Below are 20,115 nucleotides of genomic sequence, written 5' to 3'. Positions count from 1 at the left end.
AGACAGCATCAAACAAGTGCAACTGGAGGTCCAATGGAGAAGGATACTGGCACTGGCAGTGGGGCCCAGCAGTAGAAATATAAATCCTGATTTTTTTTTCTTGTATTGTGTGTGTGTGTGTGTGTGTGTGTGTGTGTCTGTGTGTGTGTGTGTGTGTGTGTGTGTGTGTTTATTGTGTCTACTGTGTGTAGAGTAAACTAATAAAACAAACTGGTGTGTGTGTCTGAGTTTCTCACACGCACACATGGGCAAAGCAGGACACTGTGGCAACTTGGCAGGTGGAGGGCTCACCTTGGTGCTTAATTGAGACATCTCTTTTTATGCACACTGAAACTTTCAAACTGAAACTTTTATGGCTTTCAGTAATAAGAACAAGTGTGTGTGTGCGTGCGTGCGTGTGTGCGTTGTGTTGATAGGGACCTCTAGTGCGCCTCTCTCCAGATTCCAGTCCACTTCATTCATTCCTGCTTGTTGTCCGTGCTGAGAGCGCCACAGAGACGCACTCCTGTTCACGGCTTCAAACCCGGGACCATGAGGGGTTCGTGCCGCCAGAGAAACCCACGGGACAGGGCAGGTAGGGCGGTTAGTCCAGCAGAGTTGACGCGGTGTTTTGTCATTTTGACATTGTTTCCAGTGTTCTACGGGGAAGCGGGGCTAGCAGGCAGATGAAGTAAACAAGCTTGTCACGTAGGCACGCTTCAGATCCGACATGGCGTTCTGCTCAACACACACACAGGACAGACTGTGGCCGCAGCCGTCATATTTGGGAAAGAGGTGCTAAACTTCATGTTCTACGTAGAAAAACACAATTGGTTACTTTACAAATGCCAAGGGTGCTGTGTTAGCTAGCAGCATCTCCTCATTTGCTACTTAGCCTTGCTGCTGGCTAGTTAGCTTGTACGCTAGCTGGTAGAGTGACATTGATGAGTGGGAGTGACATCCAGCCAGTGCAGTTGATGTAAAGCAGGACTGTTCTCTAAAGGTTCCCAAATCAAATAAATGATACATTTGGGACAAGGGGTGCCCGCATCTTTTCTGTCAAGACAAAAGAAGACAAATAGATCAGCACAAAACCATGGGTCTCCATTTGATTAGGTTGTGACCCAAATCCTGTCTGAGAGGTTGTTGTTGTTGTTGGTGGTGGTGGTGGTGGTGGTGGTACTAGAGTTGCATACAGTAACTGCCCATATACTGTCACTGTGCAGCAATTAAACAATCTCATGCTGATTTTGCTGGTGATTTAGGGGTTACCCACCTGATTTACTCAGTGGTTATGATTCCAACAGTAACCAGACGCTTTCACAAACAATGCAGTTTTTAAATGAAAATCGCAAACCTTTGGTTTACCACGGCTATTTAAAATAAGTTTTATATTTGTCAGTGGGTTGTTGTTGCCATGCTCTTGCATGTAGTTGTCATTGCCATTTCGTTAATTGTAAGAAATATGAGGGAGTTGTGCACACTCTTATCATAAAGAGTAAGAAATATGTTAAACGGAGTTGTGCACACTCTTATCATAAAGAGTAAGAAATATGTTAAACAGAGTTGTGGACACTCTTATCATAAAGAGTAAGAAATATGTTAAACAGAGTTGTGCACACTCTTATCATAAAGAGTAAGAAATATGTTAAACAGAGTTGTGGACACTCTTATCATAAAGAGTAAGAAATATGTTAAACGGAGTTGTGGACACTTATCATAAAGAGTAAGAAATATGTTAAACAGAGTTGTGGACACTCTTATCATAAAGAGTAAGAAATATGTTAAACAGAGTTGTGGACACTCTTATCATAAAGATGGCTTATTTGTTTGGTCTTTTGACAGTAGTGGAAACTGGAAATGGGATTTGTTTTTTTATGAGCCTGGACAGGAAATCAAATTTGTTTATTTGGTTCCCTGGTCTAGAACATTTGACCCAAACATTTCAGACTGAAGATCTGTGTGTTACTTTTTGCATAGAGTAAGTCCATCCCACTCTTTCCTGCTGTATTTGTGATAGATCTAGCCTAACCTCTGCATACTGTACAAATAAAAAATACATTTATTATATTTTATTCAGTTGACACTCCTGATTTGAGATTCTTTTGCACAGCATTTTTTGGTTTCACCTATTAGCCTTTATACTGATTGATAGAGGCTACATGTATATGATTGTGTCCTGGGGCTACTGACAGCCAAGGATAATAATACATACTATATAATCCAAATAATTCAGAGTTATTACCAGATTAGACTATGCAATTCTATTATACAGGGAGTCCTGGAGGCCCTGTTTAAATTTGTTTACGCCTCACTGTGTCACGTTGACAACAATAAATGCCATGCAGAGAAGATATACATTAAGTCTCTGTTAGACTTTTTCTCCTACGAGCCAGATCCAGTGCCATTTCTTGTAGGAATGCTTTGTTGTCTTTTGTGTGTCTGCTGCTTGAGTTGTGACAGATGCATGAGACTGAGAGGGATAAACAGAGCTCAGGCTGTGTTGGTTGAGTAGGAGCTGTACTCTGTTCTACCATTGGTGCCGGCCTACACACAGAGGCAGGGCTACACGCAAAACAAACAGGAAAAACACACTAGCAATTTGCATACTTGTCTGTTGCAGAGGCCCATCCAATTTATCTTTTAGATACAAATCTGATATACTTTTGTTAATCAATTATGTTGTAAAACCATGTCGACTTTTACATAGCTTTCTGATGTAAGTGTGATGCCAATGAAACACTGGTAATGTCAGGATTGGCTGTATGCCCCACAGGATATTCTTCTCCATGCCTGAACCTCTGCCAGCTGTAGTAAATCTGCCATCTCTCTCTCTCTCTCTCTCTCTCTCTCTCTCTCTCTCTCTCTCTCTCTCTCTCTCTCTCTCTCTCTCTCCCCCTCCCCCTTCCCCTTTGCTCTCTCACTATTTAATTGCTATTTGCATCTCCCCATGCAGATCCCCACTCTGAATACCTGCTGTAAACCAGTCTTTCTCAGACTTGCTCGCCCCATGCTTCTCCCTCTCTTGGGCAGCACTCTATCTGGGTGAAAGTTCAACTGCACCACCCGCACGTCGAGAATCCCATTATAGGCTTCAGACAGGGATGCAGCCTATATTTGTATTGCATACATGCAGTGTTTGTGTGCCTGCTTGCATCGCTCATTTGAGTGCAACCCCACAAGTCTGTTTTGTTGTGTGTGTGTGTGCGTGCGTGCGTGCGTGCGTGTGTGTGTGTGTGTTTGCGTGTGCGCGTGTGTGTAACTGCTTGCATACACGCACAGTACTCTAGGGTTTCTGTGGGATGGTGACATTTCTTGCTTGTTCAGACTCAGATAAGGCCACCACCTCTGTCATTCCATGTGATGTGTAGAACAGAAGGAGCTTAGTTATCATATTTCTGGCTGACTCATTCTAGATTTTGCCAAATACAAATCAACAAGCTAAAACAGACCTCAAACTGTTTCAATGGTCTAATAATAGAACATCTGCAGCAAAATCGTATTTTAGATCTCCCCGTCTTTATTTTTAGTTTTTTGCTCCAAGTTAAATGTTTTATGGTCACTCGCAATTCAGTAGGTCACTGGTTGGCTTGGTTCCAGCCTTAAAACTCATTATATAAGGGTTTTTCTGAAATGTCTATGGAGAAAATGAATGGGAAACTCACTTCCGGGGCAAGACATGTCACGTGACTGTTCAGCTCTATAGAGCTAGGGCTGTCTTCGACTCACAATTCTGTCAGTCGAATTAGTTAGTTAGTTAGTTAGTTAGTTTATTTCGATCAGAAAGCAAAGAATATTCACAGAATAGGAAAAAAAACAGAAGAAAACAAAAGATACATAAGGCTGACCGAAAGGGTTTTAGGGCTGAAGCTAGCTAGCTTATAAAATGCCCTTACCCTTATTCCTTTACGTTATATGTAAACATATGCAGTACATATGCATACACATGGATACATACATGCATTGATTTACACACACAAATAGCACATGCTCCTAATTATTCATACATGCCTATACACACATAGGCTACCTACCACATATAATTACACATACATAGCTAATACCAAACATACTACAGGAAATACAAGTGACCCATAAGTCCTGATTATGTACCATCACGTCTATACTTCTCCAGAATAATGTTTCTATACTTTTTTTTGAATTGCACAAGATTTTTACTTTCTTTGATCTCGTCAGGTAATTTATTCCACAGTTTCACACCACAGACAGATACGCACATGCTTTTCAGAGTGCTATGAACAATTTGTTGTTGAATTGGATTTGGCTGTTCACTACGAATATTCGACTATTCTTTTTCTCTTAATTTTTTTAAATCAGAAATCAGAAAATCCATTGACATGAGCTTGTTTGATATGTTTGTTTAATTGGGACATTTTAAAAGGCAGATATGTATACCAAGAGAGGCTATATATCATGATCTTTTGGGAGAAACCAAGTGTAAAATCTGACATTCAGCACCCCCATTGGAATGATTTTTGCTTCATAATCACATTTTGCCTCTATTTGACTGTGAGATTGGCAGTTGAATCAGGCTCCTTCAAATGAATCAACTCTTTTGGGTCAGTCACCCCTAAATAGAACTGCTTTCAGACTGTGAATAGAGACGGTTCTCCATAATAAGTCAAACTTACAAAAAGTTATTCTTATGAAACGTGCAAAACCCATAACCAAGCTTGTACTACTGCCCAGTATTGGGAAAAACTGTAGCTGATCACTGAATTCTGAAAAAGTGGCCAGTCAATCTGGTATACAGTGCCACCTGGTGTTACAGATTTGACACATTTTGATCACATCATTATGGCATTTATAATTTCAGTTGATGAAATATAGACTGGTTATGCAGTGCAATTTACTCTATTTCTTTTGTTGCTGTTATGTAGCCAGTATTTTTCTTCTGTGTATACTACTGTGTGTGTACTCTTATACATTGCTGTAGAGAAAATATGTTTATACTTATAGATAGACCTTGGTCTTTTCATTTACATTTTGCTGGGTGGGCTAAGCTTTGGGGCTAGGTATTTCTGTTGTACTTTAACACTAGCCAGTCATTGAAGCTGATTGATAGGATATTGCCAGAAGTAGCCCACATGAAATAGACCCTGGAGAACAAAGCATTTGACTAATTTATTTGTTTATGTATTTAGTATGTAGAATTAATTAGCATAGTGTGCTCCAGCACCTTTGAATACTCCACATTTTCTAAAATGAGATGTCAATCACTGAGAAAAACTAAACAAACACACAACACATGAGTCACATGACACCTACTCCTAGAAAAACAAAACGTAAGAGGTATTGCATTTACTGGTAAACTTCCACTTCAAGGGAAACATGACCTTTTGGCATAAGCTATAAACCTTCAGTGGTAACTGCCTGCCTGGGGTATTTAAAAAGTAGCATGAGGGTTTTTGACGTGTTTATCTTTTCTCCCAGCAGTCAGCACACCCTCTGCTTCCCCGGCTCGGCTCTCCTATTGGCCAATGTGCCTCCTTGTCTCTTCTCCTATTGGTTGATTCGACAGCAACATTCACTGCCCATGTGTGTTGCATGTGAACAGCTGAAGACTTGTTTTCCCTTTCGAACTGCTTTCCTCCTTCCCCTGCACACTAACCTCGCGTCATTACGGTAACATTTTAACAGGTGTGAACTGTTACCCAATTGTCTTTTGGCTAAAAATAAAATGTTTGTTTAGGCTCTCGACATATTAGTGTTACAAGTACTGTATATGTATACGTTTTGTAACTTTTGTGACCACCCTTGAGACTTTTTTTTTATTATTATTATTTTTAAATTCACAATGTGTCTAGTTTTGTACTGAGTCTGTAGGCTATTACAGACAGATCAATCTGTTCAAACCCACAGTCTACGACTAATAGACTCTGGGTTGGATTGGACATTGCAGAGATAGTAGAATGAACACAAATCATTAATTTGGTTTGAGGGACGTGTGTTTCCATTCAACAATCCCTACATATTTGTGGATTGTCATTGTAGTTGTTTTTATACATCAATCAGGCTTGAGCAACACTGTTTCTGAGTAAAGAGCGAGAAATAGCCTACTGCTGTGCTAAATACAATTATCTCTTGCGCATGGTTTCCTGCCATTACGGTATTCTCAGCCGATATGACATCCATCCCCCCAGCCTGGTGAATCAGACTGGCAGAAGCCCACCGCCTGTCTGTTTCACAGTAACAGGCATGATCCAGCCGCCAGGATGAACAATAATAACGAAGAGGTTTTAGTGGAGAGATTTCCACGGGAGCTCACCCAGAACCCGCTGAGGAAAATCTGGGTGCCGTGCAGAAACGGACTGCCTGAGAAGCGCGTTTCTCAAAGAAGGGGTAAGATCAGCTGCTCGCCCCCCGGGCATATGCCGCAAAGGATGTGCTGGGGTCTGGGGGATGTGCTGCGCCGCGGGGCTATGTGTTCACGTTTTTTTTTGTTCTCTTTTCTTTCATATTTATAATTGTGTTGATGTTTTCCTGAGCCCTTTCGTAACTTGGGGGAATTTGGATGATATTTACGCGGATCTGTCACGACTTTTGGTGTTGCGTCATTTCAGCTTGTCTCAACTGATCTGAGTGTCTAAAAACACATGATGTAGAGGAAATTTCAATCGTGCTCTATAAAAAAAAACATTGTAGCTCACCGAATTAAACTTAACCAAAGGACATAATTACCAGCCCACCATGTGAGAATCGATGGTGAGCACATGATTCATAATTGCATCCCAGCAGGCAGCGATGAGAAGCGACTGGCAAAAGCCAAGCCGGGGCCGCCTAGTGGGAGAAGAACTCGCAGTATAGATCTCCTGATAACACACGTCACGTCAGAGCTCGCCTTTGATTGATTTCATCGTGTGACGTTTTAGTGCTACGCAGCAGTCTGGCCGCCGCATCTCCTGAGCACTGGCCGTTTCTGCGGAGTCAGCTTTTGCTGAGTCAAGCTCTCTGCTGAAGCTGCAGCCTCGTCCTTCCTCCAGAAGAACGCCTTGCTCCATGTCATGCCGACAGGAGACCGTTACACTGGGCTGCAGCTGGCAGGATACATTCTTTATCATCTGGAGAAGTGTGCTCAAGGTTGCTTTATTGTGGCGTTCCTTTATTTGGAGACTTCTTTTGTTCTTGTCTTATTTTCATGATCCACAAAATAGTTTTGTGATTGTGTTAGGTAAAATGTGCATAGACAAAAAGGTCAAACAGAGCTCTCGTGGCCACTGGCCACTATCTTTTAACGTTCAAGAGTTACAACTTAGTTCAAATGAAAGACATTGTTATGCATGCCAAAGGCTTGAAAAGGCCCCGGAAGAATCAGCTGAGGTGTCAAATCCTGTTTCCAGCTGGTATAGTTTGCTGCACTTAACCCTTTGTGTGTTAACTTAACTTAACTTAACTTAACCCTTTGTGTGTGGGACCAGTGACTGAGTGACGGCACAACGCTGACGAAGGCTTCTTGCTGAAACGCGTACGTTGTACTGATTGAAACGGAATAAAACCTCAAAGGATATTTTTGAGTGCTGGCTCTTTCTCTCTACCAGTGACTGACCCATGGCCTGCCAGCTGCCCATCACAGCTTGAATGTCACTTTGTAAGGAGTACCTAAGTTGGATTATGGCTGTGAATCTTCACTGGCCTCACGATTCGATTCATCTGTCACGATTCGATTCGATTCCACGATGAATCTCGATACAGCTCAAAAGTATTGCAGCTCCAAGTATCACACTCACATCCTCAATTCTCTATTATAACTGCACATGGCTACTTTTTCATCAATTAATACAAGCAGTCGGATAAATATCAACTAATTTTTTTTACTTAGAACGGGCTTTAAAATCTGAATGTCACCATAAATTTAAACATGAACGATTGAGCGATTATCTGTCAACGATCCGATTCTGCATCGCGATGCGGACGCGCCGCGATGCATCGATTAAACGATTAATCTTGACCCCCCTAAGTTGGGTGTTGAGTGTTGCAATTTTTTCGTTTTTGCTGCAACAGACTACAGCTGAGCTCAGAACCTGCCATAATATGCAGCTACAGTACATAACATTATAATCCACTCGTAAAGAACACAAGAGACTTTACCTGCTGCTTTCCATGCTGCTTACTGTATCCAAACTATGCGTCTTTCTTTTCAGTCCTGTTATTCAATGTCATGTCGTTGTCTTTCCTCTTGTCATCAAGAGATATCATTGCTGACCTCATGTCCTGATAGGAAGTAAGTCCTAAATGTGAACGGCTCAGATAAGATGTTTTTGAGTCCGAGAGAGAAGCTAAGTGCGTGGTTCACATTATACGAGTCCGTTCACTGTTTCACAAAATGAACGAGTCTGAACCTTTCTGAAACAACGTTCTCACAGTGTGTGGTGTCAGTAGCTATGTGCAACCTTCAAGACTAAAATGAGATTCTTCATGAAGGGAACAGCCTTTGATTGTGTGAGAAGAAGAGACAGTAAAACTGATGAAAAAGGATTGTGTTTCTCTCTCCCTCTCCTCAGTATGTATGACCAACTGCCCAACCCTCATTGTGACCGTAGGACTACCGGCCAGAGGGAAGACCTACATTTCAAAGAAGCTCACTCGCTACTTAAACTGGATAGGTGTGCCAACCAAAGGTGCCAGCTTCGCACACACTCACTCACTCACTCACTCACTCACTCACTCACTCACACACACACACACACACACACACACACACACACACACACACACACACACACACACACACACACACACTGTTTGCACTATAAAACACTTATGCCATGTCTAACAAAAGCAACATCTTGTAACAGAGTTCAATGTGGGCCAGTACCGGAGAGAGTGCTTGAAGATCTACAAGTCCTTTGAGTTTTTCCGTCCAGATAATGAAGAAGGCCTCAAAATCAGACGGTGAGTCTACACTGTTTTAAGTAGCTGTGCAAGTCGAAAGGTTGTACCAGTTTGCCTCCACTTGAATCAGCAGTTTTTGACCATCAAAAGGGCTGAGAAATTAAAAACCTTCCCAGACATACTGGATAACAGAGTGCAGTGCTGTATGATAATATTTCTTAGAAGTCTACCGTAATAAATGCAATGGAGAGTCACCTGAATGTGATCATCCACAGGAGCAAGAACAGCCTATTGATTGAACAAATCTAGCAAAGCCTACAACTTGAGTCGTGTTACATCGCAGCCTACATGTTACATAGCAGCCTACATGTTACATAGCAGCCTACATGTTACATAGCAGCCTACATGTTACATAGCAGCCTACAGATATGATGACAGCAGATAGTCACATTGCTGTATGTATGGCTTGACTGTGTAGGTCCTGGTACATCCTCCAGGTTTGTGTATTTGGCCCTACAGTCTTGGAGGAGCATGACAAAAAAGATGATTTTCCTACCTGGTTACAGTATCAAATTTCATTTTGAAAACTTATCTGAAGGCCAAATTACATGGCTACCAGACATACGTAGCCTGATTATGAACTTAGATTTGATACCTGAAAGGTATTACACACAAAAAAAACAAAAAAAAAACACGTTACTGTTTGAACAGGTCGTTTTGCGGCTTGTGGGGCCATATGGTTACACATGAAAAAAAGTGAAGTGATATTCTGTGAAACTGTCACCAGTGAGAGCCTGCTTATCGTTGTTTTGAGCATTGAGCCTATTGTGTGCAGCATGTCTATATCTTGAGCAAACGATTCTGTTCAAATTGCCTTTCTCTGTGTAAACCCTGCCTTGTTGATTCAAGATCATGTCGTATCATCATGTGGTAAATGTAAGCACACGGCAGACATTGTCAAAAGATAAGGTTGGAATTTTTTACAGCTAAATGAAAAGCCAACAATAAGAAGTGTAGCTAGGGGGCGTCGTTAAAAGCACTCGCCTACCACTGCGGAGACCCGAGTTCAACTCCCGGCGGCAGTACCTCCGGCTTGGTCAGACGTTCCTACAGACACACAATTGGCGGCGTCTGCGAGTGGGAAGCCGGTGGGGTATATGAGTGTCTCACCACTGGCGCCTCCTCTGGTCGGTCGGGGCGCTTGTTCGGGCGGGGAGAGGAACTGAGGGGAATAGCGTGATCCTCCCACGCAATACGTCCTGCCGGTGAAACCCCTCGCTGTCAGGTGAAAAGAAGCGGCTAGAGACTGCACATGTATCGGAGGAAGCATGTGCTAGTCTACAACTCTCCCCAGATCGGCAGAGGGGGTGGAGCAACGACTGGGACAGCAAAGGGAATTGGCCAAGGCAAAATGGGAGAAAAATCCAGAAGAAAGAAAGAAGTGTAGCTAGTTAGTAAATAGTCTCGCTGGCCAGCCTCCCCTCCCTTCAGTGAGTCGTCTGGCTGCACGGAAACAGGCAACTGGGATAAACCCTCCCCTGCTCTACAGCTGCTCCCCATTGGAGCGACTGTTTCAGTCACTGCCGGATGTCCGCTCCCGGCTTATTACAAGCTGTGTCATTGGCTCTGATCATGTCAATCAGAGCGGCTTCTGTTCCCTCCTCCCTGTGTGTCGCTGTAAATAGTGTACTGCCGCCTCAGTGAAAACAACAACGCTAACTAGCTAGCAAGCTAACAGCAGAAACCTACACGCTAGCTTGTTGCTACATGCTGAAAATGGCAAGTTGGATTGTTGGAAACTATTTTCCAAGGGCACTGCCGCTAAGCGCCGCCCATCGCAATTCCACAATGGAGACCTGCGCCGGCAGACTCCTCTCACGGAAGGGAGGGGAGGCTGGCCAGCGAGACTAGTTAGTAAATTAACCCTTTCCTCTGTTTGATATTGTTTGACTTGTAGTAGACTGACCCTGTGTCTGCCTGTGTGTGTGCTCCTTCACCAGTCAGTGTGCGCTGGCAGCACTGAATGATGTTCGGCAGTATCTGAGTGTGGAGGGAGGACAGGTGGCGGTGAGTGGAGCTAACATGGTCCTTGAGTTCAGTGTTACAAATAATCATAATATGAATAAGTATATGGTCGGATTCTAAATTACAAATGACGTTTTCCCTGATATCCCAGGTCTTTGATGCTACAAATACCACAAGGGAGAGAAGAGGGACCATTATCAAGTTTGCTGAGCAGAATGGGTTCAAGGTATGTTAACCATGGCTGGACTTTAGTCAATAGACCAATTTGGAGTGGACGTCACGGGGTTACGTCACTGGTTGCAGAAAACCTACATTGATAGGAACAGAAGGCTAGTAGGTTGTTCCCATGTTGTTCCATTGCAACGTCGGCGCACAGCAAATCTGCCATTTTGGCCTGAAAGAGAGACACCTCTGATTGGCTGTCATGGTTCTGTGCTGTTGTCCCATTGGCCATTGAGGCTTTTTTCCAGGCCAGAATGGCGGCAGCACTGTTGTCATTCACAATCCAACTCTTGCCTTCAATACTCTCTGCAAGTAGGAGACAAGCTGGAGAGATTCCCGAAATAAGGGAAAAAAAAGTCTTGTGCGCGGCTCCGCCGTATAGACACTGAGCTTTCCCACTGGGTATATGATGATATCCGGCACTGCCTCTTTGGCCATTTATTTGAATCCTAGACCATCCCCACAGTGACTACGGTTCACTTTCTGCAACCAGTTCGGCTCCGCCCACAAAAATACGTAATCGTTGTTTGCAAACACAAAAGTGGTCTATTCAACCAGTCACTGTAACTTGATGGCTGCAAGGTGTATTATAGGAATGAATTAAATTGTATTCTTGTGTCATGCCAAATGAATGGACCATCCCACATGAGATTATATGACAGTGTAAAAAATAAAATAAAAGAAATCACCATATAGGAGAAGGACCCCCCCCCCCCCTAGCACAAACCCCATGACCACACATGTTACAGCTTTCATAATACTGTTGTATCTTGACAAAGCATATTTATGATTATACAAAGCAATACAAAATAAATTACATATTTCACTCACCTTTTTCCCAATTTCCCATCCCATATAATCAACAACTAAAATAGTTCCGTTTTCAAGAAGATTTTTCTTTCGGGATCTTCTCTGTATAATAAAAAGGACAAGACAACGTTGTTTCAACATAGTTTCATCCTCAGTGACATTTAAATCAAACATATGTCTATTTTCTTCAGCCGTACCAACAAAACACCCAGTTTCGACATGAAGCGGTAATATGCCTGACCTAATTTGAGCGCACTGATCTTTTCTTTTTGGTCAAATGATCAACATTTTCGGTAACATAATTACTTACAGTATATTCTCAGTTTGGGTTTATTCCATAGCTCTGTAGCCCCATTCTCTTTCAGCTGAAAATAAAATAAATAAATAAATGAACATGTACTTTTAATTTTTAAACGTACATTTCTTCACATCCTATATTTCTGTCAATATGCTAGGTGTTTTTTGTGGAGTCTGTGTGTGAAGACCCAGATGTCATTGCAGAGAATATTGTGGTGAGCAATGTCTATTTTATTGTTTTATTGAGAATAATGAATTGAAGAAAATAAAAGCAAGTAACCTAGTCGCTCATAATATGCTAATATACTATGTTAACACGTCATAGCAAAGTTTAAAAAGTCAGACGTGTCAGACTGACAAACTAACTTCCATCTCTGTCCCCCTCGTCTCGCTGCATGTGTCCTCTCTCTGCAGCAAGTGAAGCTGGACAGCCCTGACTACATAGACTGCAACACAGAAGAGGCCATCGAGGACTTCATGAAGAGAATCAAGTGTTACGAGACGTCCTACCAGACTCTGGACGAGGTTCTAGACAGGTGAGTACGCACACTCACTCTGAACACATTTCATTCAGTCCACAGATCACAGACAGGTGGTTGTTGACCCATCTTGATGCCCTTGCTCCAGGGATGTGTCCTACATAAAGATCATGGATGTGGGCCGGCGGTACCTGGTGAACCGGGTCCTTGACCATCTCCAAAGTCGGATCGTCTATTACCTGATGAACATCCACATCACGCCGCGCTCCATCTACCTGTGCCGCCACGGGGAGAGCGACCTCAACATCATGGGACGCATAGGAGGAGACTCTGACCTGTCTGCCAGGGGCAAGGAGGTGTGTGTCTGTGTCTCTGTGCGTGTGTGTGTGTGTGTGTGTGTGTGTGTGTGTCTGTTTGCTTTTCCTGCTACATGCTCTTTTCGCTAAACCATTGTTTCTCATAATAATTGTAAACCTAGGAGGACTAACTTTTTCACACTGACTTGGAATCGGACATTAAAACCAAAGTCGCCTATCTTGCTTTCCCACAAATTGCTTCCATTTTAGTTTGTCTTTTTTTTAATGTTGAGCAAGTTTAACTGTAGTTACCAGCCATGACAGTGTTGTTAGCAGCCGCTAACACCCGCTGGAGACACCTATTGTAACGGGAACTACAGTACCACAGATCCCGTTTTTGAGTACTGCCAGTTGTTTATACCGTCTGTCTGTCTGTCTGATGACAGATTTTGCTAGCATGCCGCCCCAAATATGAATGTTTTCCAGGAAAGATTACTCCTCTCATAGGCACGATGGAAATACAATGTTGGTGTTTATTTTACAATGAGGTCTCTTTTCTCCTAGTTTTCCAAGTGTCTGAGGAAATTCATCCAAGACCAGAACATTAAAGATCTGAGAGTGTGGACCAGCCAGATGAAGAGAACGATCCAGACCGCGGAGGCCCTTGGAGTGCCATACGAACAGTGGAAGTCTCTGAATGAGATCCATGCTGTATGTCTGTTTCTGCCTTTGTCAAAGTGAATACAGGAACAGTTTGTGTTCATAAGCTAATCAGATCTTCTCCTTTTATGTACCAAGGGTGTGTGTGAGGAAATGATGTATGAAGAGATCCAGGAGCACTACCCTCAGGAGTTCGCGCTCAGAGACCAAGACAAGTACCGCTACCGTTATCCTAAAGGAGAGGTGAGAGAGTGATACTTACGAATGTTTTTCTTTTCTCTCTCTCTCTCATATGGGAGATGTTTGTGTGCCCTTTATGTCTGTGTGTGCCTGACGGGTCTGTGGTTGTCCTTCAGTCGTATGAAGACCTGGTGCAGCGACTGGAGCCTGTGATCATGGAGTTGGAGAGGCAGGAGAATGTCCTGGTCATTTGTCACCAGGCCGTCATGCGCTGTCTTCTTGCATATTTCCTGGACAAGACTGCAGGTATTAAAAATTCGGGGTGACAAAATATACTAACATATCTCAGTTTAAAGATGGTTTCACCATTCAGGATATGCTTCACAATATTTTTCATCTTGCTTTTCTAAGGCTACATTGGAAAGGTAGAATAGTACTCCATTTGCAGCCTTTAATGAAAGTCTATGCCAACAAGAAAAACATTTGAGAAAATGTTGAGTTTATTAAGCACAAGTAAAAGAATAACTGAATATAGTTCACCAGCATCAGTCAAAGTCAGTTTTCAGATGCAGACTTAGAATTCAAAACATCACATCTCAGAAACTCTGGTAAATTCCCAGTCGTAAAGAGTAGGAAGGATACTGTCTTTGTGATAAGTTGGATGAAAGCGGTGAATGAAAACTGCTATAGTGGAAGATATGCATGGAAATAATGTATGGATTGTGGGCTACAATAATATTGCAATGTCAATGATCCCTATCACAGCAAATTGTGGCAAAATGTAGATCTGTGATTATGTAACATATTCCCGCCCTCGTTTGGAGTCCACGTTTTCCTTCCTCCTACCTCCATGGGTAAAGATACAATTCAAACACTATAGAATGAAGATGCCATTTTAAACTTGTCACATCAGCACAGATCCCTAAGCCATGATTAGAGTACAGCTGCTGTAACATGGAATTCAGAAGTGATTTTTGTTCTGGTTCTGTCTCTGCCGCCACAGATGAGTTGCCTTATCTAAACTGCCCCTTGCACACTGTGTTGAAGTTGACACCTGTAGCATATGGTGAGTAATGCAGAGTTTTACAGCAATATCGACTAGCGACATTATTCTATCACATTAAATCACCCAGAAATATATGCATGATTTCTTGTGCTATCGTTGATTGTATTTGGCAGCAAAATGTAGACCAACTCACTGTCTTGGGCCAATCCCATTTATCATTTTTACCGTTAGCCCTCGTTTTCCACTTGCTCATTGGAACAGAGTTACAACTTGTAACTCTACCCCTTTACTTGTAACTTACAAGCAAAGGGGTAGTGGTTGAAATCTTCCCCTGTGAAATGGGACAACCGACAACCCTTACTCCAGACCCTGATACTGTACGTCATCAGTAGTCAGACGGACGCTATGAGTTTGTTGTTGGACATCAAATCTATTTATCCATCAAATGGGGGAAATGTGACATGGAAATTAACAGTCCTACACAAATAAGCCTTAAAAACAACGTTGAAACTTTTTATTTTAAATCCGCTGTTTTGTTTTTTGGTACGACTGAAATGTTATATTGTCTCTCCTGATTCTAAATATAGCTGAATCACTTTGTTTGACCAAGTAAATCTATTTTTTATACGCATTCTACGAAACGTCTATGGAAAAAAGAATAGCGGATGAAATCCCTTGGTTCGTATGCCTAAACCGGAAGTGGGCGTGACTTTGGCTGTCTATAGCCCGACCACTTCACCATCCCAGCAAGCAGTGATACTCAACCCGAGGCTCTAGAGCCACATGTGGCTCCTATATGGGTAGTTGTGGCTCTTTGAAGTCCTACTTAAAATAAATAAATATAAAAATCTAAAAAGGGACAAAAGGGACTGTTTTGGATTGTGGCTCTTGCAAACAATTCCTTTTGTCAATGTGGCTCCTGAGTAGGGCAAGGTTGCATACCACTGCCAGCAAGAATCAGGACACCCTACCCCTACACATGAACATGCAAACCAGAGGGTTAAGTGCTAGGTGGTGGAGGCAAGGGGTGTTTTGGGATTGGGCCTTGGTCAGTGCTGCCAAGGATTCAACATCATCTTCCTTCACTCTTCTCTGCCCTTACCGTAGGCTGTAAAGTGGAGTCTGTCTGTCTGACGGTGGAGGCAGTGAACACACACAGGGACAGACCAGAGGTAGGTATCCCAGACACACAGACAGCCTCTGCTTCCCTCAGCCACCCTGCAGTGCTGACCTCGCCTGTGTCCTAGGACTCAGGAGGAGATTGTGGGCAAACAGACTGCATGTGTATTTGTTTATACTGTTGAAAGGGAGTGTATCTCTGCTGCAGTGTGTTGTTTATACTGTTGAAAGGGAGTGTATCTGCTGCAGTGTGTTGTTTATACTGTTGAAAGGGAGTGTATCTGCTGCAGTGTGTTGTTTATACTGTTGAAAGGGAGTGTATCTGCTGCAGTGTGTTGTTTATACTGTTGAAAGGGAGTGTATCTGCTGCAGTGTGTTGTTTATACTGTTGAAAGGGAGTGTATCTCTGCTGCAGTGTGTTGTTTATACTGTTGAAAGGGAGTGTATCTCTGCTGCAGTGTGTTGTTTATGATCTGGTACCCTCCTGAATGGAGTACCGCAGGGATGACGCACTTTTGTAGTTCAACCCGGAAGTTAGCTGGGTTTCCTCGTCTGGAAATCAATGGGATTTATGAATGGGGTTTTTGGTTAGGTGTCTGAAATAAGGTCTGTGTGCTTAACAAAAGTTTAAAAAACTTGAGATCTTTTCTGTTCAGCAGCATAATGAACGCCACTTTTCTGAAAATCGCGATTGCCAGAAAACGCTTCAAAAATCATAAAAATGGTGTTGATTTGTGAAGAATATCTTGCTGAACACAAAGGTCTCAGTTTCATAAACTTTTGTTAACCTCATACCTTATTTCAGGCATCTAATCAAAATCCCCGTACAAAAAACCCATTGACTTGGAGACAAGGGAACCAGGTGGCATTTGATGCTAACTTCCGGGTTTTAGGACTCATTCCTGCGGCACTATACAGGCCTAGTGGTCAGTGCTGATCCCTTCCCTCTCTTCTTATGCAGAGAATGTAGACATTTCACACATGGCAGAGGAAGCTGTGTTCACAGTCCCCGCCCACCTGTGATCACAGTCCCCGCCCACCTGTGATCCCTGACAGCAACCAAGACAACTGTGACACTCCCCACCTCCCCATTCATTTATCTGTGACACTCCCCACCTCCCCATTCATTTATCTACAAGACAACTGTGACACTCCCCACCTCCCCATTCATTTATCTACAAGACAACTGTGACACTCCCCACCTCCCCATTCATTTATCTACAAGACAACTGTGACACTCCCCACCTCCCCATTCATTTATCTCGCACATGGGGACATCATATGATGTTTTTCTTTCAGGTCCTTCAGTTTTTTTACAACTATGTGTTCTTCATCCAGCAATGAACGAGCTACAGTAAACAACTGGGATTCAGTTTAGAGAGAGAGTGTGTGTGTGTGTGTGTGTGTGTGTGTGTGTGTGTGTGTGTGTGTGTGTGTGTGAGAGAGAGAGAGAGAGAGAGAGAGTGTGTGTGACGTGAACCTGATAATAAGGATATTACGTGAATATTGTTTTTAGAATTTGTCGATTTTTTTGTTTTTTACAACTATACCTGTAAATGTAGCTTCTGTCGTTTTATACGTTTACTTATGTGTATAAACTGTGATGCCATTTTTGCACAATATCATATTCATTCCAGGATTATGTTTTTGGTCTCAAATGAACATTTACTCTATGCCAAGATCTGTGTCCTATAAAATCTGTCCTGCTTTACTGTTCACTGAAGAATAATTTGATATTCACAATACAATCCTGTCTGAGTTGTTAATCAGTACACCACAGTGATGCCGAGTCTATAAACTTCAGTAGAGTAATATGCTTGTGGACTTGCTGTTCAATAATGCACAGTTGAATAATTTTACCAATTTAACAGTTTTTCATGTTTTGTGTATTTATTTGATTGTCCAAAGATTACTTTGTCAATATCAAAATCCAGATCAAAAATAAATCTGATTTTACTCATGTTTTTCTTCTTCTGGTAAAATCGTCAGTGATTATTGTATTGTCAAAGGTTCACCCCTTACAGTTATATGCATACCGGGAGTTCTATTGTATTCCCAGAAAAGACTTAACATTTGAATGACAATGGTAAGTCAGTGTCCATGATGCAACACTGACCATTGATAATCTTTATTATAATCATATTAACACTCATTTGTGAGACTTGTAATTTAGATGGTTCTTTGGCTCAAGAGCGCACTATCGCTATAAGCCATTGTATGGCATGTTTGAATATTTCTTCATCAAACTACCTTAAATTAATAGTTCACCCAAAAATGAAAATTCAGTCATCTTCTCCCCCTCATACCAGTTGAAACACAAGTGAAATTTGTACAGTACAGTGTCAACTGAAGTCAATGGTGACTGGTTTTCTCTCGAGTTGTGCTGACAACTGCTTGTGTGTTATATGGACAAACTTCACCTGTGTTTTAACTGGCATGAGGGTGAATATATGTCAGAATTTTCATTTTTGGGTGAACTGTTCTTTTAACAGAAGTTGTTTTTAATATATATATAGATATATAGTTGCTCCCTTGATCCCCACCTACAATATATACTGGAGGTTTACCTGGTGTGTAGAATACTCGGGCAAAAGTACCTGACAATCGGATGAGAGGAAGCTTTAGCTAGACTGAACATAGATTGATCATTTGTTTGAAGGAAAGGCAGTCAATAATGAGGCAGTGATCATAAAAGACCAGGTGTCAATTAAAAATGTCAAACAGGTAATACTCAATACTCAGTCCTCTCCTCTCTTATCATTGTTTCAGAATGTTAATATGCACCGCACCACAGAAGATGCTCTGCAAACAGTCCCAGCTCACTTCTAGTCCCCTGCACTTGTGCTCCAGTGGACCGTCTCCATTTTTCGGTTAGGACCTCTGATCACCACAGCCATGACACCGTTATGGGAATGATCCAGTTACCATGACAGCTTCGGGACTGATATGAATGGAGATGTGAGCTGTTGCACCTCCCCAGACCCAACTAGTAAAGCACTTTTACTAAATGTAATCCTTTTTTTGTACACCTTGTTCTCTGTTGTGAACTATGCTGTAATTTTACCTCAAATCCCAACGAGGAAAACGAAAGAAAAATGTTCTTGACATGAGTCTAGTGTTATTCCTGAATTGATCAAGGTTGACACCTTAAACATTCAGCATATTTTTCCATAATTATATTTAATGTCTATTTTGTGTGCTAAGTGAACACTGCCGTGTGAGTCCAGTGTTTCTAAAGATTTGTTTTTGTATTGTATGGAGCGACTCTACCATAACCTGGAGGCAGGCAGAGCAATGCTGTCCCCATCCTCAGCAACTTCTGCCGACGTGCCCTCGAGCAATGTGATTAATCCACAACTGTGTGTAGGTGAAGCTGCAAAGTACACATGGGCAAAAGTCTGGTTGTGCCAGGTAGCTCCAAGTATGAATGTATAATGGAGTTTGACACAGGTTGCTGCCAAATAGAGCCTTTGTGCTTGCTCTACCTAGCTTGGGTAAATAAGGATTAAAAACGGATCTCTTAACATTCCATGGGTAAAGATCAAATCCAAATGCCATATATATAGGATGAAAATGTAATTTTAAACTCAACTGACACTTTTTCCTCTGGAAAGTAGCTCCCATATGCAAAGTCTAGCTAGCACGACATATACAGTATACTGTATGCATCAATTGTGAACTTTGTGGGTTTTCAGTTTTCAGTCTATTCAAGTTTGTCACATACACTGACATGCTATTTTAAACATTCAATCATGATAAAATGTCTAATGTATCTGTCGGTGAGTAAATAAGCCAAATCCACATGTGTGAGTTAAGACAAGTCAGTGTTTGATTTACTTTGTAACAAGCGCAAACCTTTAAGTCCATGTCACAGTGGTGTGGCCATTCAGCTTCAAGGAGCCACGCCCCTACCACCCACATCCCCCTAGCCACGCCCCCACCACCGACATGCCCCTAGCCACTCCCCCTACCCACCCCTCGAATCCAGACTCTAGTCTACACCCTACCTTCCTATCCCTAACAATTGCTCCCAATCCCTAGCCACACTAAACGTCCATGAGTGAGTGAGTGACTGAGTGTCCTGACTTTGCCATCTTCTGACCCAGCGCCATGGGAAAAACAGAGATTTTGTCCTTTAACATGAGGTCCTGTAATTACTTGGGAGTACAAGAAAGAAAGGTGTTGTGCA

The 20,115-nt window shown here is 42.3% G+C and overlaps 2 protein-coding genes across 6 annotated transcripts in view; both read left to right on the top strand.

The window, feature by feature from the left end:
• The window catches only part of LOC310799013 (actin nucleation-promoting factor WAS), a 4,297-nt gene extending 4,215 nt beyond the window's left edge, over positions 1-82 (top strand). For all 3 annotated transcript variants that reach the window (XM_083661586.1, XM_083661585.1, XM_083661584.1), the window contains one exon: positions 1-82. This exon is cut by the window's left edge and continues 60 nt beyond it. In XM_083661586.1, coding sequence (XP_083517712.1) covers positions 1-75 — 75 coding nt within the window. In that variant the 3' untranslated portion in view covers positions 76-82.
• Positions 83-488: 406 nt separating this feature from the next.
• Positions 489-19,332, top strand: pfkfb4b (6-phosphofructo-2-kinase/fructose-2,6-biphosphatase 4b). Of its 3 annotated transcripts, none has more exons than XM_083662042.1 (14): positions 489-574; positions 8,502-8,618; positions 8,796-8,892; positions 10,833-10,899; positions 11,009-11,083; positions 12,345-12,401; positions 12,601-12,722; positions 12,814-13,021; positions 13,526-13,672; positions 13,760-13,864; positions 13,978-14,107; positions 14,805-14,867; positions 15,915-15,979; positions 18,696-19,332. In XM_083662042.1, exons 1-14 carry the CDS (start codon positions 532-534, stop codon positions 18,753-18,755), a joined length of 1,356 nt encoding a protein of 451 aa, XP_083518168.1. In that variant the 5' UTR covers positions 489-531; the 3' UTR covers positions 18,756-19,332. The 3 variants fall into 3 exon arrangements, with proteins under 3 accessions (XP_083518168.1, XP_083518170.1, XP_083518169.1); XM_083662044.1 differs by lacking the exon at positions 18,696-19,332 and adding an exon at positions 16,888-17,173; XM_083662043.1 differs by lacking the exon at positions 489-574 and adding an exon at positions 6,222-6,342.
• The last annotated feature ends 783 nt before the right edge of the window (positions 19,333-20,115 follow it).

This window comes from Poromitra crassiceps (assembly GCF_964638095.1).
Source record: "Poromitra crassiceps genome assembly, chromosome: 27".
Taxonomy (NCBI): Eukaryota; Metazoa; Chordata; class Actinopteri; order Beryciformes; family Melamphaidae; genus Poromitra; species Poromitra crassiceps.
Note: the sequence above shows the minus strand (reverse complement) of the source record. Positions and strands in the feature narration are given on the sequence as shown.

Bases quoted from the DNA above. Each gene is read 5' to 3' on its own strand.
- pfkfb4b (XM_083662042.1), top strand. From the start codon at position 532: ATGAGGGGTTCGTGCCGCCAGAGAAACCCACGGGACAGGGCAG. The intron at 12,402-12,600 runs GTGAGCAATGTC...CTCTCTCTGCAG, and splicing joins TCATTGCAGAGAATATTGTG to CAAGTGAAGCTGGACAGCCC. The intron at 12,723-12,813 runs GTGAGTACGCAC...CCCTTGCTCCAG, and splicing joins CTGGACGAGGTTCTAGACAG to GGATGTGTCCTACATAAAGA.